The sequence below is a fragment of the Pagrus pagrus genome (assembly GCF_965226575.1).
Source record: "Pagrus pagrus genome assembly, chromosome: 3".
Lineage (NCBI taxonomy): Eukaryota > Metazoa > Chordata > Actinopteri > Spariformes > Sparidae > Pagrus > Pagrus pagrus.
Genome location: NC_140187.1, coordinates 1,616,184 through 1,642,044, shown reverse-complemented (window position 1 = coordinate 1,642,044; position 25,861 = coordinate 1,616,184). Strand labels below are relative to the sequence as shown.

At 41.9% G+C, this 25,861-nt stretch overlaps 2 protein-coding genes across 5 annotated transcripts in view; both read right to left on the bottom strand.

The window, feature by feature from the left end:
• LOC311254393 (uncharacterized protein) overlaps positions 1–1,958 on the bottom strand; it is an 82,459-nt gene extending 80,501 nt beyond the window's left edge. For all 4 annotated transcript variants that reach the window (XM_084348131.1, XM_084348129.1, XM_084348130.1 and 1 more), the window contains exon 1: positions 1,364–1,958. In XM_084348131.1, the coding sequence (XP_084204257.1) occupies positions 1,364–1,531 (168 nt within the window). In that variant the 5' untranslated portion in view covers positions 1,532–1,958. The remainder of the gene's footprint in view (positions 1–1,363) is intronic.
• Positions 1,959–8,964: 7,006 nt separating this feature from the next.
• Positions 8,965–25,861, bottom strand: part of pcbp4 (poly(rC) binding protein 4) — a 131,025-nt gene continuing 114,128 nt past the window's right edge. The window contains exons 14-15 of the mRNA XM_084349300.1: positions 22,956–23,125; positions 8,965–17,120 (exon numbers count right to left, since the gene is read on the bottom strand). Of these exons, the coding sequence (XP_084205426.1) occupies positions 16,700–17,120; positions 22,956–23,125 (591 nt within the window). The 3' untranslated portion in view covers positions 8,965–16,699. The remainder of the gene's footprint in view (positions 17,121–22,955; positions 23,126–25,861) is intronic.

Here is a 25,861-nt window from a genome sequence, read left to right as displayed (position 1 = left end):
ATATGGTATTTATATATAAATATTGTACTTTGTACTCCACTACATTTATCTGACAGCTTTAGTTACAAGTTACTTTCCAGCTTCTTCCTGTCCAGTGAAAACCAGGTTTCTCCAAACGATGGTTTTGAATATGAATGTTTGTGATGAACTGAAGGATGAAATCCCTCTGAGATCAGCTGCCTCGTCACAAAATAGAAAACTAGGATAGACCGATATTTAGCTTTGTCGGATTCGATTGGGGATTTTTCTGTCAGACTGCTGATAAAATAAATTAATAAAAAATAAAAAATAAAGGTGCCATTTTGGCTCTGATGCAACACATCACAATTAATAGCCAAAAATCACTGAATAATCAGAATCTGCAAAGTAACTAGTAACTAAATGCATCAAATAAACTTAGAGGAAGTATAAAGTAACATAAAAGTACTCAAGTAAAGAACCTGATAATTGGAAAAAAACAGTACTTCAGAGAAAACTGAACTTTGAACTTTTACTTCAAGTGAATATCGATCCCAAATAACTTCAGTGAAGTTGGTTTTGAGTTGGATATTCGACAGAAATTCGCAAGCCACTCCAACATTTCAAGTGCACCCGTATTGCAGACTTTACAGTAAACACACGGAGAAGACGGCTACAGCGTGTACAGACTTCCTGTTTTCAAAATAAAAATTTGGGATATTTAAAGCAGAGATACTGTGTTTAAAGCTATTGAGAAGCTATTGAGCTGAGATGCTAATATTTAGATATAAAAATTAATTAAAATTCGGAACAGATGTAAAATGTAAAAACAAGAGGTGTATCTCATGCAGCCAGTGTAGTTTCATGATCCCACACTGATTTTGAATCAATTGATCACATGACTTGGAAGCTATTGAGCTAAAATGCTAATATTTACATATAATAATTAATAAAAAATAATAAAAAATATTTTGAGATGTAAAATGTAAAAACAAGAGGTGTATCTCATGCAGTCAGTGTAGTTACATGATCCCACACTGATTTTGAGTCAATTGATCACATGACCTGGAAGCTATTGAGCTAAAATGCTAATACCTGGGAGCTATTGAGCTAAAATGCTACTATTTCCATATAATAATTAATAAAACATTAAGAGATGTACAAGAGAACAGAAGTCGGTACACGCTGTAGCCGTCTTCTCCGTGTGTTTACTGTAAAGTCTGCAATACGGGTGCACTTGAAATGTGGGAGTGGCTTCTTGCGAATGTCTGTCGAATATCCAACTTCAAACCAACTTCACTGAAGTTCCTAAATATCAGTTTTCAGTCTCCGGTATGCTGATAATACCTGCATACTTTGAGCAGTCCTCAGTGTAGCTGCTCATTCAGACAGGGTTAATACTCACCAGCTGTCTCCTGCAGGAGGACCGCGGCTCTTCACTCGCGTGAAGCGGCAGCAGCGCTAACGCTCCCCGGGCTGACGGTGACATCAGCGGGCAGCTCCTCGCTGTCAGCACCGCTAGTGCTAACACAAGGAGCTCCTGCCTCTTCCCGCTGTGTCCTGGTGATGTCATCAGTAATGGCCGCCGTGAATAATCTCGTCACCTTTGGTAGTTTTGCCACAAACTTTCTGTTTTCCTCCCGCTGCAGTGACTTCACTTCACATCAGTTCGTACTTCGCGCTGTTCACTTTGTTTTGCTGCTCTACTTCCTGAATCACCTGTGCACATGCGCAGTAGGGTGGAATAGTCCAATGGTGTGGGGACTGAAGGGGGGGCCAGAGACACTCATCATGGATTAAACTCTGCTGCCATTTCAGCGAATGGATTTTTAGAAAAACATAATTAATTAGACTAATGTAAATAACAACTTTATTAATTATAAGTTCATGCGGTGGTTTATGGAGCCTTAGTAGCTTTGGGCCCACAGCACTTCCCTGCCTTTGCCTGCTGGTTACTGATGAACGAGACGAGGGGACAGACTTTGGTTTTTGCCTTGATGATGTGGAGGCACTTATACTTTTTTCAAATATTTCCCTTAAACATATTTCAGAAGTAAATATTGTACTCCCCCCCCCCCTTCACTACAATAATCTAATAACTTTAGTTACCAGTAACTTTTCAGATTACATGCTGCATCACAGTCAAAAGAGTGATTGTTTAAATTAACTTCTTTTGTCTTTAGTCAGAAAAATGCTGAATATCAGATCCAGGCCGATAATCGACCTTCAGTATACAGTAGGCTGTATGCATACATGTAAATATACTGCATGTGTAATTTACTTTTGATACTTTAAGACTTTTACTCTAGTACTTTTTGTATGTGTGACTTTCACTTTTACTAGGGTAATATTTTAAAACTCAGGTATTACTTTTGGGTACTTTTAACAACACTGGGTTTTCGAGCATTTCATGTTAAAATAAAGCAATTTATGCTTCACTATCCTTTCAAAAATATGATGGACATAAGGTACAAGAGAGTAAGTAACAGACAAAACGTCTCCGGACAAAATTAAACTGGGTATGTTGCAGTCGTGTGCGTCATATTTTCTTGATTGCTTCCACATCAATGTAATTTCCCAAATACTGATCAACACTTACTGTATATGACTGTAAATGCACTGCTTTGACTCTGTGCATGTTGCATGTCGTTGATATCTGTTAAACCTCCTGTCTCTTCATACTTTACTTACTTCACTTGTTCACTCTTATTTTGAAGGCTGTAATCTGCATTATGAGAGGCAGCGTCACAGCACCTCATTTCGGGTGATGTTGGGTTGGAGGTCAGCCACACAGTCACTCCTCCACTCCTCCTCCAGTCACCAGATCCTTTGTCTTGAGGTAAGTAATACCTCCGCCTGAGGCCGGGGCTGCATGCAGGCAGATGGTGTCTCAGACGAGGAACTTCTGGTTCAAGGGGCCAAATATCCAACCAGACGACCCTTAATCCAGTCAGCTCTCTGCTTCACCTCCTCTCCTCCTGCCGCTGTGTTTTGCTCTCTATCAAATTGTGTGACCTCCTCTTCCTCCTGAGTGCCCCAAATGAAACCTTTCTTTGGCTACACCTCCATTACCTGTGTTCACACCTCGGTGTAGGGTGTCCTGATTCTGGCTGGGATAGAGGGGTAGGGTGAAGTGCTCGGGCTACATGTGATCTTTTGTAGTTGATGACTTGATTGATAGTGTGAAGCTGTGAGCGAATTACGAGCGTCCACCTACAGTTGGCCGAAAAACTTTAGTGGATGAAAACGTAGCTAAGTTTACTTTTTCTGAAAATTCAGTTAAAATGTGTGACGCACACTGCTCGTCTGGCTGAAAGTGCTTTTATTCTTTCATTTGTTTGTGTGTTTGTTGTTTGTCCCGCTCTGCCTCCTCTCCCGCCCTTCAGGATCTGATGGATGATCCTGGTGTCCACATGATATTTAGAAGAGTTTGTTTCGCTTTCTCTTTCTTCTGCCATCTCAACCTGTCTGTCTGTCTGTCTGTCTGTCTCACTTGCCATTTGTATTTCAAAGTAAATGTCACATACAAGTAATCCCCCCCATGAAGCCCCTTTTTCCTGTTTCTGCTGCAGCTGCACACTGTACTCCTCGACTGCTGCTGCACCTCCATCATCCCTCTCATGTCTTCATTCCCATCACTCCTTCACTTCTTTTTATTGCAACCACTACCTCTATCTACCCCTCTCATATCCCCTCCTGCCCCTCCTCCTCCTCCTCCTCCTCCTCCTCCTCTGTCAGCCGTGATGGATAAGGTCTTGTGATTGCCTTGTCAGACCTCTGGAGCATCTGCCCCTTTGGGACGATGATGTTTTTGTGTATTGTGTGTGCATGTGTCTCTGTTTACTCTCTCTCTCTCTCTCTATGTGTGTGTGTGTGTGTGTGTGTGTGTGTGTGTGTGTGTGTGTTGTCCCTGGCCCCCGGAGTTGATTGGATTGGATTGCATTTACAGGCAGAAGGGCCGGATGGATGAACAAAGCACTGTCAGTCAGGCCAAGCCCTCCATCCCCGCCCAGCTCAGATATAAGCTGTGTGTGTGTGTGTGTGTGTGTGTGTGTGTGTGTGTCTGTGTGTGTGTGTGTGTGTGTGTGTGTGTGTGACATGCCCTTTTTTCCCATCAAAATCCAGACAAGCACTTTCTTATTTTAACATGTTTAACCTGGTGTAAAGCTGTGTATTTTTGAACTGAAGGCACTTCTTGTCACTGACAATGAGTCCCTGCGTTAGCTTTTTGCTTCAGGTCTGTTTTTCATCTGACTTCAGTTTGCAGAAAGTGAAATGAGGGTGATAGATGTTTCCTGAAGTCTGTTCAGAGCAGATATTTGGTTAATGTACTTGTCTGGCTGTATTCATGACGCTTCTTTGCACAAAGAGTTGCTGAAAATTATTAGAATTATGATGTTTTCTCAGATTTTCTCTTACAGCTAAGACTTGATCCTGGTTAAGATAAGTTATTCACAATCCTTCTTAGCCCTTAAAGTGATAGTTTGGTCTTTTGATGTGAGGTTGTATGAGGTCAGTGTGTTACCTGCAGTAGACGACCGTCAGCTCTCCGCCTGTGTGGAGAAGCTGCATGAAGCACTGACAGGGAAGCAGAGTGTTGTACTGCTATACAGCAGCACTGACGGCAAGACAGATTTCAGCTACCTGAAAGAAGGCACACCTTTAATATATATATATATATATATATATATATACATATAACTAGAACACGTCACCCTGTTCTAATACAACACTAACATAATGCACATTTTAAGTCAACATAAATAAAAAGGTTTTTAATGAAAGTATCTGCAAAATGTTCACTGACTTGTTTTCAACAATGTTACAGTAATGTTGAGGTAACTCAGAGGACTCATAATGATGTAACACACTCACATGTTACACATTTTAAACTAAAGAAATCCTGACATATACTGTTTTTTTATCATTCTGTAATATTCGTAATATTGCAAGTGTTCAAAATAATGTGATTAGCAGGATTCAAACCCTTCGTGGTATTATGTGTAACGTTAATGCAAATATCGTCTTTCTGCAGGCTGAGATGTCGACAGACGGATGAATGTGTTTGAGCTAAAAAAAACAGCATCTGGTCCCTTTAATGCAGCTCTGACTTACAAAAACACTCAGTCAGCAGACTACATGAACTGGTTTCTGCAGCCCATCAGTCTCTGCTGTCTCCTCCAGACTGTCCTGGTACTGTCTCACAGACACACACACACACACACACACACACACACACTTACTTTTGAAGTTAATATTGTTTTTGATTCATAAACAAAGGTGGAACTGAAACTTTTGCACAAGTGATGAGCAGCGTGAACGCCAGCGTGAAGAGCTGCACCGGCTCTCTGAAGCTGCCCTTCATTTCCATTCACTGATTTACTGTTTTAAGTTTGTGACGCCCGTATTGTTCAGCTCCGGCCCAGATGCTCCTGTTAAGAACAAACTCTCTAAATGTAAATATGTGAAACTGAATTCAAAGGAGAGAAAAACGGAAGCTGATTGTTTGTGGAGGGTTCAGACTTGGAATATGTGAATCAAACTGTTTTTTGACGTTAAACTTCTGGTTCATCTTTTTTTCAAACATGACGACTAGAAAAGACGAAAGTTCAATGATGAGAGGGAAAACGATTATTTTGTTGCTGAAGCTTCATGTAATGACTCTGTTGAGCGTGAAGGACGCTCACTGCATTTCTTACAGTGAACGTCTTCAGAGAGTTTCCAACCTATGGGGACATTTTTATGTAAAAGTGTCTTATTGAGACGAGACACACTTATAAAACTGCACATTTATGTAAAGAAAAGGGGCTTAGGACATGAGAGAGCGCTGTTCACTTCCTGTTTCCTGTCAATGATAAAAAGTGACATGATAACAGTCGGAGGACAAGAAAGGTCTGAGGAAAGTGTCCTTGTTAAAACAGGCGGAGTGACACGGTACTCAGCTGGATGTGTTTCATGGGAACCGTCTACAAATACTGACAAGTACTCAGGCCGAGAAAGACTCAAGTGTGATGTTTAGTTGCTCGCTGAAGCGCGTATGGCTACATCCTGCAAAAACCACAGACATACGGCAGAAGCACAAGCTTTTAGGGAGTCCTCTTGGACTTTGTGAATCTAAAAACATGTCACACTTCCTACTTTACTTTAGACAGACAAGAGTCACAATTACTAAGACCACTAGAGGACGCCGTCACTTCAACATAAAAATGCATCAGTGATTTTGGGGTCACTTGCTGAAACGAACAATGCTCTTGTTTTTCACAGAAGGATGTCTGAAGCTATTTCTATTAAATACTTAAAAACACTGAATACATTTTTATGTTCACGTGGTGAACAGATGAAAATAGGTGAGTGTAACATTGCATTTTGGCCGCTCTCTCTTTCTCCTCTCTAAAATAAAACATCTCATATAAATAATAAAAACGAACATGTTTAAATAGAAACCAAGCACAGCTGACTCCCACTCCATCCCGTCAGCGTGTCGTTGTCTCCCCCCTGCTGGTGTTAGCCTGCGCGCAGATGTGACATCTGTATCATTATCTGCAGCGGACGAGCTGCTTTGTGTCCGTCTGCGTCCTCGTGTGAACAGGAGGCTCTAATTTTGTTTAAAACACAGAGTCGAGCCGCAATCCCTGTAATTACTGTCTGCCTCACTTGCTTGTCTTTATCTGTTTGGTCAGCGAGAGACGACCAGAGGAGATAAAGTGTGTGTGTGTGTGTGTGTGTGTTGTTGTGGAGGCTGCAGACGAGTTGTTCAGTTTGTAATAGATCAACGTCACGTGTGTGTCTGCAAGGCACACACACTGACAGACTCACAGCGACATGTTAGGACACACAGATACGTTTCATGCAGAGAAAATACAGTATCGAGTGTGTGTGTGTGTGTGTGTGTGTGTGTGTGATATTTGACCAGCTGTTGAGCTCTAAGCTTATTCTAAGACACACTTTCATCTCAGGCAGCTCTCAGTGTTTACAGAAGGAGGCTCGCAGCCGGCACGTGTGTGTGTGTGTGTGTGTGTGTGTGTGTGTGTGTGTGTGTGTGTGTGTGAGACAGACACACATTTATATATGTGTGTGTGTTGAAAGACGAACAAAACAGAGCGCGTGTGTCCCTGATGTACCTCGTATCATCAGTGGTGGAAAATACCTCTACTGCAGTAGTACTTCTACTGCACTCCGAGTTAAAGGAGCAATCTGTAGTTTTGGAGAATATATTTAACATTAACAGACAATATTAATGTGGTAATAATAAAAAAAATTACATATTATTTTTTATATAAGTGAATAAACGAGCTGTTCTCAGAGGACAATCAGGTCCCAGAACACAGTTTGAAGCTAGAAAGGTGGCAGGGTCCGCCACATATAAACTTATATAAACTCCTGTAAGGTCAGTTTGTTTATTCAGTCTGACTAACCTGTTCAAAAATATGACAGTGACTACCAAAGTAATAACCAAAACAGAGTGTTTCTGAGTGGTATTATTGTATCAAAGACGACCGGACCGTTTCTGTTTCCCTCCCAGTCTCAAATAACAACAACAACAAAAACGACACAGGACGACACGTGAGTTTGTTCAATCGTTTAGTCGATTTTAGAAATTAATCACCAGATTTCCTGAGTGGCAGACAAAATACAGTCATAGTGAGATTTATATGTAACCAGTGTAAACGCTGATGGTTTCATTATTCTGTATCCGTTACATCAACATGTACTTCGTAACGATGCGCTGAAGCTGAAAACTTGTCTGCTGCCGAGTGCTTCTTCCACCACTGGTGCAAAGTGTGTGTGTGAATGTGTGTGTGTGTAGCTGAAGCGAGTGATCAGTCATCATGTCAGTGTGTGTGGTATCATTAAACTTGACTCCAGAGGACAAAAGAACAACCAGTCGTGTTTTTCCTGCTGCTCGGTCCGACAGGTACCGGCAGCAGAGTGCAGAGCGCTGCAGCAGATGAGATCTACCTCCAATGACGATACATTTTGATTTTCAATTAGCAGCTGCTCAGGGTCAGATACAGATCCAGACCTTCTGGAGGAATAAACACCTGGAGTCTCATCAGATTCTGCTCTGATCCGGAGCCGTTTACCGACGGGAGCAGAGCTCAGAGATTACTTTTGAACTTCTAGGATTAAAAAGTGGATTTATCTTCACTCCTGTTTATCAACCTGACTGCAGCAGTGAGAGAACCAGAGTCTCTGCTGAGTGCTGACTTCACTCAGAGGTTGACCTGAATTCAAACGACCAGACTCGTGTCTTATTCGTGTTAAGTTTGGTCTTATTTGACGACTTCTCTGTCCCAGAGGTAGCGATGGGCAAACAAATGAAACGCACTGTTAGTTTGAGTAAACTTGTTGATTTCTCTGGTTTGAACATTGTTGGAAACATTTGGGATAAAAGAACACAACTCAATAAAATAGATAACTACAGTCTGGTCACATATTAAAGCTTTAGGATGAACCTCACGTCTCTGTGGTGCGACCAACATCAACACAGCTTCAGTATCAGACAAACTAGTTTCAATAGATCCTTTAATGTGGATTTTTAACTTAAGAAATAACTTGCTGATGCAACGGGCCGAAATCTCCCAACACTTCCTTTAAAATGTTGGCACGTTGTTGTGAACAGTGGTCTCTTGCTTGACAACCACCTCGAGTCATCAAGTCCTGCGGCAGAGTACGGCTGCAGGGTTGGGTCAGGTGGATGCGTTTCTTTTTACTTCCCACCACCTCGAGTATCTTCATCCAAACTTATTCGGACTCTTGCTGCCTCTTCATGTTGCTTTGGAAAACTGGGCTCTAGAGATGCTGTCAGGGTTCTGGTTCTGTGTTCACAGTGATGTTGCACGCTGCTGCAGACAGCTCAGCTGTATGAGCACAGCAAAGACAACCCTCTCAGGTTTTTGCACCATAATTAAAGTTAAAGTTAGATATCGACAGTATGCAGTCACAAGCAAACACAGGTGCTCTTGGATCTTTGACCGGCCAGATACAACATGAATCAGTCATCAGTGTTTTTCAGTGTGGGTTTTATTGATTAGAAGATGACATGAATGGAAAGAAAACAGAGAATCACAAACACGTCAGGCTGATATACAAAGAGAGAACCTCCCCACCTTCACAGGGAGCTGGAAATTAAAACGGACAGATGGTAGTACTTCATACTCAGTAGAGAATATCTTGTCATAATGGATTTTTCATGTTCAAGTGCAATACAATATTCATAACCGTACTCGTTTTGTTCAGCAGTTGGTTCAGAGTGAATGTGTGTCTGAGTGTATTTTCATGTGTTTGTCGGTTTGCAGTACAAGCTGTGTGTATTTGTAGAACGACTTGGAATGAGAGCATCGTTACAGAGTAAATTCCTTCTCCGTGTTTGATAAAGTCTCGTATAGTGTTGCTGAAACCTCCATCCTGCTGCCCTGAGGGTCTGATTCTCGCAGCACATTTACCCTGAAGAGCAACAAGATACCTGCACAATTATTTTATTTAAAAACCACGAAGGACTTCACATTAAGTGCGACCTGTGTCTGCCTTTTTTTTAAATGAAGAATCTGTTGTTGAGAGAAGAATTCAGCTGCATTTGTAGGAACACAAAGACCCGAGGTATAAAACAAGTTCATTAATAATCAGACGAGAGGACGAGTTATTTGTTCCTCCGCTGTCGGGTGTGTAAGTTCTGTGTTGACTGGAGCTGGAGAGGAAATGTACTTTATTTTATGAACATACAGGGGAGAGGTCGAAGAGATGAGGGAGTCTACGGTGTTTACTGAGTGTAGGTGAGACGCTCAACTGAGTTTAAACACACACACACGGCTAATGTACAGTACAGTGTCCGTGCTGTTTTGGGTAAATAAAACAAAAATTAGCTTCTAGTTTGGTCATAAAGCACCAGCAGGTCTCATGACTTCGACGTCACCACACATTTTACTACACTTTATAGTTCAAACATGGGGTATTTCACTGACGCATTTTATTTTGTAGGACAAAATGTGAAAACCACAGAGCTCTATCATGCTCAGCGCCCTGACACACCACGTCAACAGTCAGTCAACAGTGAGCACCTGTGGCCGCAGGTGTTGCGATGTTACCTTCACTGTTGGTGAGAGAAATCACTCAGTGGCTGTTTGAGTACAGACACAGAAAAAGAAAAGGGAAAGCCCCTCGAGCCCGTCGCTGTGGTGTCCTCCACTTTAACTATTTAATGTATTTTTGCCTCCTTTTTATCCGACATGGTCTCGACTTGAAGTGGCTTTATTAGTGAGAGTGGGTTGAAAAGAAACTCTTCTCCATCAGAACAATGGTTTGTTTGACCTCAGTCCTGAGTCTTCCGGTTTCCCTTTCTGAATGATAATACAGACTACCGCCACCTGCTGGTATGGAGTGACTGGAGAACGTACAAGCTTGTTGGCTGTTGGCTGTAGTCTTTGCAACTCTCACAGGTGACGTGAGGCGACGCAACAGTCGGCGTTTGTCGCCGCTAGTCCGGTCCTGACGAGATATTCATCCGGTTCGGTTCAGATCCCGGTGTTTGTCTCTGTGCTGGATGTTTTGGTTGGAGCTTTGTGAGAACTATTTGTGTTCTGTTTTATCATTTTTATCGAGTTAAATAAAAAGCTCTGATGCTGCCTTTTGTATTCATACAAACTTATTCAGCTTTCAAGTTTTGCAGGTTTGCAGGAGAACTTAATATAATCATGGTACTGTACTTGATGCTCTCCATTTGTAAACTAATCGTGATCATCAGGGCAGATGCATTGCGAGCCAGACCCGTATTCCACTGTAGCCCTTTCATTTCAGCTGCACTTCACAAGCACCAGCACAGCCTCCATGTGCGCCCGCACACGGACCACTGAGCTGAACCACACAGAGATGTTTTTGCATAGACATCGATTCAAGTCAGACTCATGCAAATGTACGAAAAAAAAGAGACGCAGGACGATGAGCGGAGAGGAACGGAAACACAGGGTGAGCGTGGAGAGGACGGATGAGTGACGGGATGAAACGCGGCGTCCACAGTTCAGTTCAGTTCATCAACAAGGTTATCTGACTTTTATAAAAATAAGTGAGCTCGTTTAATATTCCACATTATTATCATCATTTTTAAAAACAAAGAAAAGGAACAGAGATCTCGATGCATCGACAACCCATCAAGTTAAATATGAATGTATTCGTTACAGTTGAAAAGCACACACACACGTATATTTGCCCGCCAACACGAAGCTACTCATCCGGCTCTGTTTAGTATTGCTTTGAGTTCACACCGTCAGTGAAGAGGGAGTCAGTGCAACGACCGAGGCCTGTGTGTTCCCGTCAGTTTGATGTATCTGTACGTGAGTGTCAAAATCGTCAGGGTCACCTTTGTGTGTATTTACATGTCTGTGTGTGTGTCTGTGTGTCTGTGTGTGTGTGTGTGTTAGTGAGGCCAAGCAAACATGCAGCATTAGTCTCTGACACTCCGGCAGGGACAGTAAACCGAGCTGAGCATCAGTTTAGATGAAAAAAACAAAAATAAAAAGACAATAAAATAATCGTCGGTTTCTGCTTTCACACGCAGAGACAGAGGAGGGACTCTGCCACAGAACTACAACAAGTAGAACGACCATCAGTCACCTGAACACAGCAGGGATCAATATCCACAGTCCTACACTAAAGTCTAATGACAGTGAACTCCAACAGTACTTGTACTTGTATGATAAAGTACTCTTACCTTAAAGTATATATATATATATATATATATATATATATGATTCCATGTGACATTATTAATTGACTGATTTAATGATATTGATACATAAATAACTCACAGGGCTAACAGCGTTGGTATCTTGATGCTAATGAACGTGTCGTAATCAGCAGACCTGACTGAATGAACGAACCGACGGCTACTTAAATGCATGTTTTCTATCAATTTTAAATTCATGTTCTCTGGTTTTGATGTTTCACTGAACTTTAACAATAAAATGTCGATCCGTCACATGTTGACTGACTGATGGACTCTCCGCTTGAATCTAAAGGAAAACGTGATTTCAAGTGTGCTGAGCTTGTTTTGTGACATTTTACTTTGAAAATCTCCCCCAAATTACCACAATAATCACCTCTAGATTCACTGAAATGACCAAACCAGCATTTGATATAAGACTCTGTCCAACTTCTGCAGGTCACTAAAATTAATTTTTTTTTATCATTTATATTTCCACAACTTTCTGTATAATTTCAGCAGATCAGTCAAACTTTGGGACAAATTTCCTAAACCTCAAACCTAGAATTAAACTATAACAATAATATGAGTGTCGTTCTGTAAACAGCGACGCCAAGCATCGGCTTTGTCGGCAGCTGAGGAAAATTAATATTAATGACCTTTTACTCAAAAATGAGAGGAGTTAGAAGAATCCAGCACTCTGTGAGGAGAGTGGTCGTCTGTGTTTTTCATACTCCATCCTGGTGATTGTTCCCCATCAGCGTCTCAGGTAAAATTATGTTTTCATGTGTAATTTGCCGCCTTACATACGTTATGTAAACGTGTTATTATCCTAAATGCCATCAATTAGTTTACATAAAAGAGGCTGGCTACAATATTACACTACAAAACCAATATCTAAAACACTCATTCAACAATATTTTGTAGGAAAACGTCCCCGACATCAAGCTTTTTGATTCAAGCTTCTGAAAATGTTTTATATTTTTGAGACCACAGTTAACAAATACAGAAGTTGAGCAGAAATCAGCAGCTATTTATTAACTGCTCATTAGAAAACAGAAGAATATTGTTGGGATAATTTTCCGCAAAATCTGAGGTCATTATTCTGGTCATTTGGGGGGAATTTTGTTTCTTGGTCTTTGCCACCTACTTACCATAAAATTTACAGACCTGTAAAATGAAGTTACCTTTTTCTAATCACAGTGTTTCCCTGCTCGATCTGCTCCGAGCCGACAGGGTTATCGATCAATATGTGCTAAAGAATAAGTTTACTAAGATGCTGACATGTCCGCTCACCGGACAACGTACGAAGTCAAACATAAAAGCAGGTGTGATTGTTTCTGTAAGCTGCAGGAGAGCAGCACAGTGTGAAGGAAATATGAACATCTACGGTTTTAACACCAACTCATACAGGAAGCGGCAGTTCTACTTGATTCTAGTTCTGTGGACGCTCGACGTTGTGAAGCAGTAGATTTTTACAAACACGTGTCCCCAAGTTAGAAAGTGTGTGTGCGGTAAAATGTCCAGTTTGAGCTCACAAGTGAAAACACTACTCGTCTATCTAACAAAACATCTGGTTATTAGCATTAATGGTACAGTGATCATTATTTTTTCCCCTAAAAACAAAAAAAAAAGAGTTAATTTTGTTCACACAACTAAAAAACAAAACAATCTCAAACACAGTTTTACAGTATTCACCTGCAGCCATGTCGGGAAAAAAAAATTCTGTTTTCTAAACCTGTAAATGTAATACTCCTCTTAATAAGTTAAAAAATAATTTAAACAACACATTTCAGATGAGAAGTGCAGACTGTTAACACAAAAAGACATTTTTAAATCCGTTGTATGTTTTAAAAAAAAACTCTATACAACAACAACAAAACCCCTAAAACTAGAGAATAAAACAGACAGGAAGCAGAAAGGAAGTCGTCATATACAAGTAGACATCATTGTATACAAAAGCCGAGTCGTTCAGCTCAGTGTTAGTGACCAGTGATATAAACTCTCTGAGGGAATATTTCATATTAGTCAATAAATATGAGAGTATACAATAGAATAAGGAGCCGGGGACAGACGAGGGAGGGAAAGCTGAATAGTCTCTATGGCTTTTATAGGCTGTGTGGCCCAAATAACCTTTAACATCATCGTACAGTAGCTACAAACACTGAACCTCCACAGTCACTCCGATGAGGGCAGAGCTCCGGAAAACATGAATTAAACTCAAAGACTTTTGATCAAAGTGAAGTGGGATTATTGGAAACGGCTGAAACACTCAGACCTGCTGAATTCAATGGTTTTGCATGTCTCTGTACTTCATGGTGTATTTAAAAGGTATTTTTCAACATGGACTCTGATGTTGTGTCTAAGCGAACGATGGGGACGTTTTTTGAGAGCGCTGCAAAACAAGCTGCAGCAAAGTCCGCCCACTTATTACCGTTTCTGCCTCTGACGGGCTCAGATGAGCGTCTGACAACATTATGGATCCTGCAGAAGATCCTTTTTGTTTGACCAGACACAGGCGACAAATTGCTCTCATTAAAGCTGCCAGACTCCATTTACAGAAACAGTCATTTTCATCTCGGTCCGCATTTTCATTGTTACAACAATCACCAACTCTGTTATAGTCGAAATAAACCGTTAATTCACCTCGTTAGCTGTGAATATCCCGCTCATTTTCACATCTGTCCCTATTTATCAGACACAAAACAACTCAAATTGAGCCTTTTTACACAAGCTATTATTTTCATCTTCATGTTTATGGAAACAAGAAGCAGATTCTTTAAAAAGAGGCTGAATCACCTTCAAACTCAAAGATTGACGGTCAAACCAAAATACATGTACGTTATCGATTTACATGTGCTACAGGAAGTTTAGACCAGAGTTTGGTGTAATATACATGTGAGATATGAAATTACATAATTACTATCATGTAATATATTCTATTACATATGTTATCTTCTTAATTAAAAGACCTCAGCAGGTTTAAGCAAAGCTGCCGTGTGGAATCAAAGATAAAAACATATTTAAAGGCGATGAGACATGAAGACGACTGTAATGCAGAGGCGGCTAAGCTAACTGAGTGTGAGCTGACCTTTCTGAGTGATGACTGTGTTAAAGACCGGGGGGGAGGAGAGAGGAGTTAGCGACCCTGAGTGGTTTATAAAACCAGTGAATTAGAAGCAGAAGATAGTTGATGGTTATCCATCATCTGGAGGAAGCTGCTGTACAGGATTGTCTACTTTTGCACATTTTTAATCACCACTGAGAAATGAAAAGTCAAAAATATCTCACATGCTGCCTGATAGTAATGATGTGTTCAGACCAAACGTGGGGAGAATATTCGCCTCGTGTTGAATTTGATCGCAGGATTCTTAATTACTATTCACATTACTGGATTTCAGCGTCTGCAGCTGCATCTGGATGACTGCAGCGTCCAGCTCCACCTGAGGCTGAACATCTGCCTCCGCTGAGTGGCAGTTTCTCAATAAGTGTGTTAAAATAAAAAAGCCAGACGACAAGCAAACAACTTTTAAAATGCTTGTTCCCTGAATGGAGTTCGGATCGATCAGGGTTATGCAGTGCTGAGACACATTTCCATGACTGACCGGGGAGTCTGACTTACTCCCTCACTTTCCTCCACGCCAGCTCCCTTTTGTACTATCTCGTTACGAGTAGAAGTTTTATCGTACAGCTCTGGATGTCTGCAAACGATTATTATCCTCTGCTCCATTGCTGGTTACGAATGTCCGGACATCAGCGACGTTAACGCCATGACGTCAGGGTGAATGTCAATGCGATAGGCTTTCACAACACAGCGTCACATGAAATCCTCGCCTGAGTTTCAATGTATTCAACTCATGCTAAATCGCACATCTACTTGTGTTTTTGTTTGTAATCTCCATGTACGAATAATTGGCCTCGCGTTTGGTCTGAATGAACTGTCAGTATCATGAGTGATCAGACACACCGACACTGAGCTGGATGTTTCCAGTCCTCGCCTCGCTCACCAGGCTTTGAGGATTTAATAAAAACTCTGTTGTGAAACTGCCACTCAGAGAAAAAGCTGAAACAAACATGATGTTTGTGTCGTGTAGAAGACGTGGAAGATGACAATGGAGAGCTTCATTTCTTTATCTTCTATCTGTTCTTCAATTTATTTTCCCTGCGTGGAGCTCAGACAGAGATCAGCATGAAATCTGACGACCTCCCTCACTGCATCTCTGATTACCCATGAGCCACTGCAGTCTGGCTGTCATACGCAGGTTCTGAGTTATCTTACGGCCGTTTGTGTGAGTTTGCAGAAGAAATCATTTAGCAACTTATGAAATCACAACCGGCGTTAGTATCGCCTCTTCAGTTGCTCTTTCTTCAGGTTTTTTCCAAAGACTCGAGGTCAGTCCTCTTTAGCTGCACTGTGCCAAGCCGCCATGACATGTTTCCACAGCAGGGGGCGACCACGGATAAATCATGCCGGTCTCCCCTGTCCTGTGTGGCTGCACCAGAGAGAAAGCTCTGAGTCTAACTTAATCTATTTTCTGTGGAGTTTAGTTTCACTTGCCTTATTTTACTGTTGACAGCACTCTCACTTTCAGCTTCATCACAGTCAAAGGCTTTTATTGTGAAGAAGTAAAAGGAAATGTGTCCCCAAGTTAAGGGAGCGTCGTTAGAGATCTATTATTCCCTCGTTAATAGTACAAACAGGAGAAGCCTCCAACACGTCATCAGGGCTCATTTCACCCTTGTTAACGTTGACGGCACGGCTCTGTGCGACTAACTCCTGGAAAAACCTCATTTGTTGCTGCTCATGTCTTCCATGTCATCTCATCTGAAAGCAAACACGTTCCAATAATCCCACTTTGATGTTTCTCAGTGATCAAGAAGAAAAGAAACAATGGAGAGGAAGAGGAAGAGGAAGAAGTGAAAACAGAGAAAAGGAGCGATAAAGGACGGTAAAAGAAGGAAAATAAAAACTGCCCTTCCATCTAACAACCCGCCTCATTCCCAGAAGCTACCTCAGTGATGCAAACTCATCCTTTCATTCCTTCATTAGTACGGTGCAAACTTCTGTCTCTCCGGCTTCTTCATCCCATTGGCTGAGGAGGAGATCTTGGCCGTGTAGGACGCCAGGGCCGCCGCCGCGTGAGCCTGAACGGGAACGCCCGCCGTCGCTGTCTGCATCGAACCCTGCAACATGGGAGCCCCGATAGCAGCCGCCGCCGCCGCTGCTGAGGTTTGAGGGGTGGAGAGTGCCAGGTAAGGGATGGATTTCATCCCCAGGAGGCTGGAGAGGGGGAGGGCGTAGGGAGCGCCCAGGATGGGAGCGTGGGGCAGTGCGCCCATCGCTGCCAGGGGGGAGGAGGAGGAGGACGAGGCGGAGACAGGGGGGGCGGGCTGGGTGAAGCTCATGGTCAGGTCAACGGGAGACGGCATGGAGGAGGACTGGGCGGTGGATTTGGCGGTCTCTAAACTGGAGGAGGGGGAGGGATGGGATCAGGGAGGGACGGAGGGAGGGAGGAAGGGAGGGAGGGAGGAAGAGGAGGTGGAGGGAAGGGACGGAGGGTGGAGGGAGGGTAGGAGAGGGGCAGGGGACAGGGAGTTTTGGATGGAGAAGGGTTAGAGGGTTAAATAAAAGACATGTTAAAAAAATCAAGAGTAAAAACCAAAAAGAAAATCAAACCTAAAGAAAAACAAACAGGATCTTTTGGAGAGTAAAAAATGAAAGAAAGGAAATTTGACAAAACTCAAATCATAAGACAGGTGTGTTTTGCTGGAGGTTGCAACAGATTATTGTAGGGGAGTTCGCTGTACGGATGGGGGGTGTGCTGTATAAGTTGGGGTGATGGCTTGGGAGGGGGCTTCAGGGAGGAGGGAACAAAACCATCATAGATATATTAGGATGGAAGCGTTGTCAGAGATGATGCTGGTTCAAAAACAGGGAGAAGAAGCAGAGAAAACATTTTGTAGCCTACGACAGAAACCCAGTCAGTGTTTCAGAGAGCTCCAGGTTAGCATCTGTGCTATTAGCCTTCAGTTACTATGTATTCTGTGTGTCATGGACGCTTTAATTATAACACTTCTACACAAAATGACTCTTCTGGACAAAACATTTAACAACATTATGATTTCAGCCCAGCTGCCAGAATAAATGCCGGCAATTTGCATTTCTAAACACCACAGATGAGTAGAAACTTTACTGTTACGTTAGGTTTAGTCACAAAAACACTTGGTTGGTGTCAGGATGAGGCTGCACGTGCTCCTCCGATCGTCTGGAGTGGGTTCAGGTTCAGTGATACTGATGCCCACCTCCTGGATCAGAGTGTGGGTCAGTCATTGTATCATACAGCATTTTATTCTGGAGTCTGAGCTGATTTTTAAAAACAAAACTGTTGTTAGCATTCAACTACTACAGCTACCAAACGCTCACTGCAGCTGCTGAATGCTAATGAGTCACTTTTGTTTTATCTTGATTAAAATGATGATGTTGTAAATATTACTGGTCAAACAGTTGTAGATACCAAATTAAAATACAATCTGACATTTTAGAAAGACCAATGACAAACCAAGCTTGGAGAGGGGAGTTAAACTTGAGCTCTCTAAAACACTTTGTTAAATCTTCTGCAGCAGCTACGTTTTATTCTGAAGAGGATCATTTCTTCATGTGTTCAGTGTCATGGCGCTACAGCAAAACATTTATATACTCCGGTTATTAATGTGCAGCCTGTCGTCAGGACAACAGACCTTGTATTAATAATCATTCTTGATTCTGATTGGTCTCCACGTGTGAAGTATTTTTTCTTTGCAAAAGGAAGAAGTCGTCTTTAGTGTTTCAGCTGCTCGCCTGCGACAGCGAGTGTGCTGAGGTGACCTTTCAGCTTGTTGAGTGTTTTATTTTTAGCCTGGCTGTACAGATGTTATTTACACCTGGCTGTGATTTGATTGAATGTGAGCCAGATCAACCCCAGGTGTGATCTGTGTGCCATTTCCTTCATCCAGGTAAGATATTCAGATGTAGCTCGTATCTCACCATCAGGAGGAAACTGGGCTTTTTAAAGATTTAAGAGCAGTGTGACTTTCTGTTCTCAGCTTCTGTTTGAAGACACAGACTGAAGTTCAGGAGGAAATAAGAAAGGTGAAGCTCTAATTCAAGCTACACAATGAACAGGAAACAGTAGAGCAGTTACAAATATCTGATCCGCGAGTTGCAGTTAAACTAAAGCTGTAAAATCCTTTTGTTATTTTGGAAATGTTAAGCTACAGAGTGTAGCATGTAAGCAGAATGCACATTTCTTATTTTATTCATGTGATTGTTTGCTCTTGAACTTAAAAACAACATAGTCTCATTTTATTTTCAGGTTTGTTCAGATCAACGACCATCTGACAGCAACACAAACTGACCACATCTCATAAAACACATTTAGACAACTGATAAGTGTCTCGTTCTGCGCTTGTCTCTATTTTTCGGTCTCTCATCCTTCATCTGAATCCATCTGAAGCCCAGTTCAGACCAAAGGTCGTCTTTTGGAATATTTTATGTTCTCATATGTACTGGATGTATTTTATGAGACATCCAACAGCGACAATAAAGTTTTGTGAATCTTGAATCTTTGAATCTTGAAACAAAAGGTTGGAGAGAAAGAGTGCTGGAGAGCAGTCGGTGCTGATGACACTGGTTTCATGCATCACGTTCTAAAACCCAACAAGAAAACACCATCAGCCGGCCTGAGTGGAGCTGAGACGGGTCAGTTCACACCGCTGCGACTCTCTCCTGCAAAAAGTTCTTAAAAGGTTTCGTTGCATCATGAATGTTTGGTCTGAACCGGGCTTCAAACACATCAGCCAAACGACCGAGTGATGACTCAAATGGAAACGCTCATCGTATCCACTCGAGCTGCGGCTCCTTTCTCTCCACGCTGTGGTGCGAGTGTTTGTGTCTGACAGGTTCCCTGATTGCACATGAAGGTCCAGAGGGAGCTCGCTCCAAGGCATGAATAATCAACAGCAGATAAAAGGGAGTCACGTTCAGATCAGAGCGCTCATCCTCCATTTGTCTCCGACTAAACCACACAAAGCAAACGCACCGTTCTGAGTTCACCGTGACAGAGAGGGAGGGAGACGTCGTTTTATCGCACTGAAGAAAGTAACTGTGAATTAACAGTGAACAACTGTTGTGAGAGCAGCCGGATCAACCTATTAACAGGCGCCACAGCGTTTGCATGGGACACGTGGCCTCCTCGTTAGTGAACACAGACGACTTCAGCAGCTTTGTTGTATTTTACCCCGAGAACCAGAAATCTGTCTCATGTTGGGTTATCTTTCCAGCCCTGTGCTCTCCAGTCTGTCAGCTCAGTTTTAGTAATTTCACTTTATTTTTGGAAACACAGGATGTAAGCACCATGTTAACAACAGGCTGAAGCTGCATTTTGCCAAACTGTGCCTCTACAAGACAAAACATTAGATAATAAATGCCGCTGTGGGGAAAATTCGCTGTTAGATTTACAATCAAACGGCCAAATCGTGCTGTGAACCTGAGACGCCTGCCAGCTTTGTGTTGTTGGTCATCGAGCTTTGGTGCTGAAGATAATGTCTGTTTCTTGTCAAAAACCTCGACTCCAGGGGGCGTTCCAGTTCGAATTGCCGACATGGAACGTGGAAACTCCAACTTCCCAGTTCAAATTGAACCATAAACGCAGCCTGGGGAGTTTTCTTGTAAACAACAGTTGTGTTTACTTTGTGTGAATCCTTGAGCTCTAACAAACATGTTCATGTATTTCCTTCCTCGTGCAACGTTTGCAAAACTGAATTAAGTACAAATCAACATGGTTTCACTGTATTTTTTGGTGCTTCTCTGTGTCACTGTAGCCACTAAAGCTGGTGTTGGCTGTGCTGAGTGTAGAAACCAGCATAAACAAGCGACATTTTGAAGGTGTCCTATCGAAAAAATCCCTCCTCGTCTGAAACACATGACCGCACACTGCCCGACTTCTCTTCTTCAACACGCTCTCTGAGCTTTACAGACTGATTAATACGTACATTAATACATAATCAAACAACTGTTAACCGCAGAAATGCCACATTCATGTAAACGCAAACAAAACAGCCGTCACGAACGCAGCTCAGTCTGAAAAGGCTACCGAACGCGACTCGTGTGAGCTAATGCTAAAATTAGCCGCCAAAAGAGGCTGTTGCTGTGCTTCATGCTAACATGACCGGAGTGTGTTGCTGCTCTTTCAACCTCAGCCTTTAATGCAAGAGCATGAAACTGGCAGCAGGTGCAGCGTATGTGCACGCGGACGTGGACGTGCATCCTTGTGCACATGCACAACGTAAACAAAACAGTAAAGACAGCACTGCTAAAGAAATGTAATGGAAAAGATTCGTCATGGATCCTCCAGCGTCGCTGTCTCACCATCCCTGACCTGACATTTCAGACTGAATGAGGCTGACCCTCCTGTGTGTGTGTGTGTGTGTGTGTGTGTGTGTGTGTGTGTGTGATTTGTCCAACCTATTCTCCCTGCTGTCAGTGGCAGGAAGCGTGTTGAGTGAAATATCAATTTCATCCAGAGTCCAATCATGAATTTACATATTCATGGCGGCGGCTGCCTGCAGTCGGTCTCCTGCGTCTCCAGAGTCTGATTAAACGTCTGAGCGACTTGTTCTCTGTGTTACATGAGCTTCATTTCTTTTTGTATCATGTAGTGAATCTCATGTGAGACGTCCTGCTGATGTGCTATATGAAGCGTGCGCTGCACCAGAGTGCACTTGTGCTGTGAAGTTGCTCCACTTAACCCACAAATACAATAAAAACCTTAGTTTAACAGTCATTTAAATGTATTTAACGATGTTCTGCTGCTGCGTGACAGACGGTCACAGCTACTTTTCTGAGTAACTAAGAACAAAATATTTTGCAATTTTCCTTTTCCTTAATAGTTGTAACAGCAACATCCTGCTTTTGCTCGTACGAGTACTTTTACTCTGAATACTTTACGTCCTTTATCCCAATTTCATGCTTTTACTTCAGTAACATTTTGAATGCAGGATACGTTCACAGTGTTTACTTTCACTTTTACTTAAATAAAGGTTCTGAAAATCAGTGGTGAAATGTAACTAAGTACATTTACTCAAGTACTTAATACACTTTTGAGGCACGTTCACTTTACATGAGTGTTTCTATTTCCTGTTACTTTTTGCTTCCACTTCACTGCATTTGGTAGCAAATATCTTGCTTTTACTCGACTACATTTATTTTATAACTTTAGTTAGTTACAAGTTAAATTAATTTATTTTATCATCAATCAGATGAAAAAAATCGATCCTGATAATCGGAAAAAGGCAGAATATTTGATATTCTGATAATCAGTCAACATACATTTACTTTTACTTGTTCTTTAGATACTTAAGTTCATTTAATATCAGATACTTTAAGATGTTTCCCTAAAGTACTTTTCATACGTGTGACTTGCACTTTACCAAAGTAATATTTTAACACCGTATCTTTACTGTTACTAACTAACAGACGCTCTGGCGTTGTCAGAAACCGGCGCTGATGAGACCGCCTGATGCTGTTTCTTTGCAGTACTTTCCTGAAGTCGGGTCTGAAGCCTGGTGGAGCCGCCAGTGTATTAATTTATAAACCGATGACTAAGCGTTCACGTCTGATTCTGTGGGAGTGGATTGAGGTTCGTGCACGTGCACGTGCATCCAGTTCAGCCATGATTGAGATTTATAAAACAGAAACGTGAGCACACACTCGGCTTGCGAAACTGATGCGTTTGCATATTTCTGTCTTTGTGTGTGCGTCTGGTTTCAGGTGTCACTCGTCTCTGAGAGGTAGCAGCAACATGACGAGGATAAAGAAGGTTATTTTAAGATGATTTTGTTCTCTGATGTGAAAAAGAACAATCAAACTATTGATTGAAAAAAGAGCAAGATTATGTTTTCTATAACAAGATTTGCTTAAATAACTGTGACGCTCTTTAAAGTTGTGTCACTCAGAAGCTTTGAGTTTTTCTCAGTTATTCAGAACATGAAATGATTGAACATAATGATTTGAGGACGAGAGCTCGACAGAGTTTTTTTCATCTGTTATCTCAAAGAAAAAAACTGCCAAGGTGGCAAAAGAGTGAAATTTCCCTTCCTGGATAAGTGAATGAAGTTAGTGAAGAGAAATCTTAAATCTGGTTTAAAACAGAGCTCCAAACTTTGTGCGTCGTCCTGTATCGGACCGTCTTCTGACTGTAAACTGAGCTGAAACATGTTGACATCAGGTTTTCTGCAGATACCTCCCTGTAGTGTCGATGCTTACCATGAAGTGATTAGGTACTGAGCCAGGTTGATGGCTATCGGCGTGCCTGTGATGGTGACGTGACGGTCACTGGTGCTGTCGATCTGACTGCCGATCTTGATCTGAGCCCCCGATACCTGCCGGATCTCATTAATCTTGGTGCCCTGGCGACCGATGATTGAGCCAATCAGCTGCGGGGAGGATGAGACGGACTGGATTAGAGACTTTTAAAGAGTTAAGACGACATTTTCAATAAATGTTCTCGCTTTCTTCAACCTTCGTCTTAACTTGGGAACACACTGAGGTGGAGAGTCGTAAACTTGGACAACAGTCAGCCAAATCAGAAAAATTACAAAACCTTTGGAATAAATAAAGTATTTAAAAAATAAAAGCAGTTTAATCAACTTAAACAAGAAATAAAATGAGATTATTTGATATTCTTGATGGTATTTTTCATTTAACAGCCAGTTATCTGTCGCATGTAGCAGTTAATCTGTCTCTTTTTCTTTCTGTGTATTTCATTTATTTGTTTGTAATTATAAATCAACATATTAAAACATCAGTCAGGATTTGAGATAACATTAATACTCTATCGTCAACTGCAGCACGATGACCACAGTGCTGACTGAGCTCAGATCCATTCACAACAAAGTCTGAATATTAAAAGCTTCATAAACCTTATTAACTTACACCGACCAGCCACGACATTAAAACCACTGATAGATGATGTGAATAACATTGATCATCTTGTTACAGTTAAATGTTCTGCTGGGAAACTTGTGTCCTGACGCCAGGTACCCCCCCCGCTCAGGAACCGGGCCTCCAGATTCCCCAGATCGCAATCCGACCGAGCATCTGTGGGACGTGCCGGAACAAGTCCGATCCGTGGAGGCCTCATCCCCCCAACATACAGGACCTGAAGGACCCACAAACCCCCAGAGGTCTTGTGGCCACTCCTCGACAGGTCGCAGCTGTTTTGGCTGCACAATTTTGAGCAGGTGGTTTTAAAGTTTTGGCTGATCGGTGTAAGTTTCAGCTGACGGATGAACCCACACCTCCACCCCGTGTCTCCCTCTCTCACTCTCTCCATTCATTATTCGTCTGTTTGTTTGTGTCTAAGAATATGAAGAAGCAACAGGTGGTGACTCATCTGTGTGTGTGTGTGTGTGTGTGTGTGTGTGTCCCAGTGGGGGTTTTGTCACGCAGTCGGTGTCACGGTAACAATAGACAGACAGTCAGTTATCTTGGTGTCAGCTCAGACCATAAATATGTCTCGTTACCCTTTAAAAAGTCAAACAGGCGTTGGCAGGCTGGCGTTACACTGCATCGTGTTCCCTGCGTGTCGAGGGAGCGTTCAGAGCTGAGCAGCATCTGAACACTGATGTGTTCATGCAAATTTTTCCCAAATAGGATAAAAAAACAAATCAGAAAGATCGAAAATATCAGCGAGGATCAAACAGGTGTCAAATAAATATTAAAGACTCTGCATCTCTAATAAAGTGGAACTGTTGTTTCTCTGCTGGAGGATGTGGAAACATCGTCCGTATTCAGAGGATTTAAATGCCACGAGAGGAGGCGACAGGAGAGATAACGAGCAGAACAGTGGACCCGACACCAGCAGGGAGGGTGTGAATGTGACCCAATTAGAAAATAATAACAATGGTAGATTTTAATGATCCCCATCAGGGAAGTTTGGTGTAAAGAGTCCGTGTACAAACAGATAATTAACTCTCGGCAGGGCTCATTAGCCTGAAATTTATACACACACATTATTAAATAACTTTATCATTTACAGCTAATTATTTGTTTACTTGTAACGAAAATTAAGAGCCAATAACGTGATGATATTTTGCCTCAGAGAGTAGTGATTAATGCTTTAAAGGGCAGGAAATATAATTATTTATCCACTTGTTGCTTTATTATTATTTTTCCTTGTGATCACAGTAAAGTCGTTTTATTTGTTCCAATAATTTAAACTTGTTTTCACGAGATCAGATAGGTGTGTCTTAAGCTTCTCTTCTCAGTGTGACTGTTCGGTCCAGATGAGGACAGAACTTTTATCTGTCTTGTCGGTTCAGTAGATTCTGGCTTCATTCATCTTTTCAAACACTTGTTTGAACAACTGGACCATCGAGGCGTTCAACGATCCTTAAATCTTTTAAGATCTCCAACAAAAAAGTCGTATCAGCCACTGTTTCACTACCAGCATGTTTCTATCCCTGCTGGAAGCAACGTTACACCAACGTTACACCAGCGTTACACCAACGTTACACCAGCGTGAGGCGAACATGTGCAGAAAGAATATATTCATTTCAACCAGAGAGAAAAGATTTAGATGGTCGTTCAACGAGTTCTCACTTCCAACTCATCAGATAATTGTCGTATAGTTAGACTTTCAAAATAAAGCTCGCTGACAGCTTATATTATGACTTTATCACTGGATTTTCTAATTTCGATTCAATACCTTTAATATTAACATTATTCAAAACTATTTTTGATGCCACGCAGAAAAACTGACGCAGCAGAGTGACTGTAGTAAACATTAAATGTCACAACATTTTGTTTTTTTAAATGTGTTTTTTTCTCTTTAGCTCCTGAAAAATAATGTGTCCACCAGAAAAGGTGTAGAAGCAGGTCCACCTGAAGTGAGCCTGGGTCTAGGCTGTTGTTAACCCCGAGGCTGATCTCGTTCACTTCAGGCTGCAGGCAGGACGAGCTTTGGTCTTTTGTCTCCGTTTCAAATATTCAGAATCCACATTTATTGAAAAACTGATATTTTTGATAACACCAGTTACGTCATTTACACCTTAACTGACGTAACTACAGCGTCAAACTGAGAAGAGTGGAGCCGCTGAGCAGGCTGCTGTATCTGAAGCCTCTCATTATTGGAGAATATTAGGGTCCATGTCGCGAAGCATAACATAAAG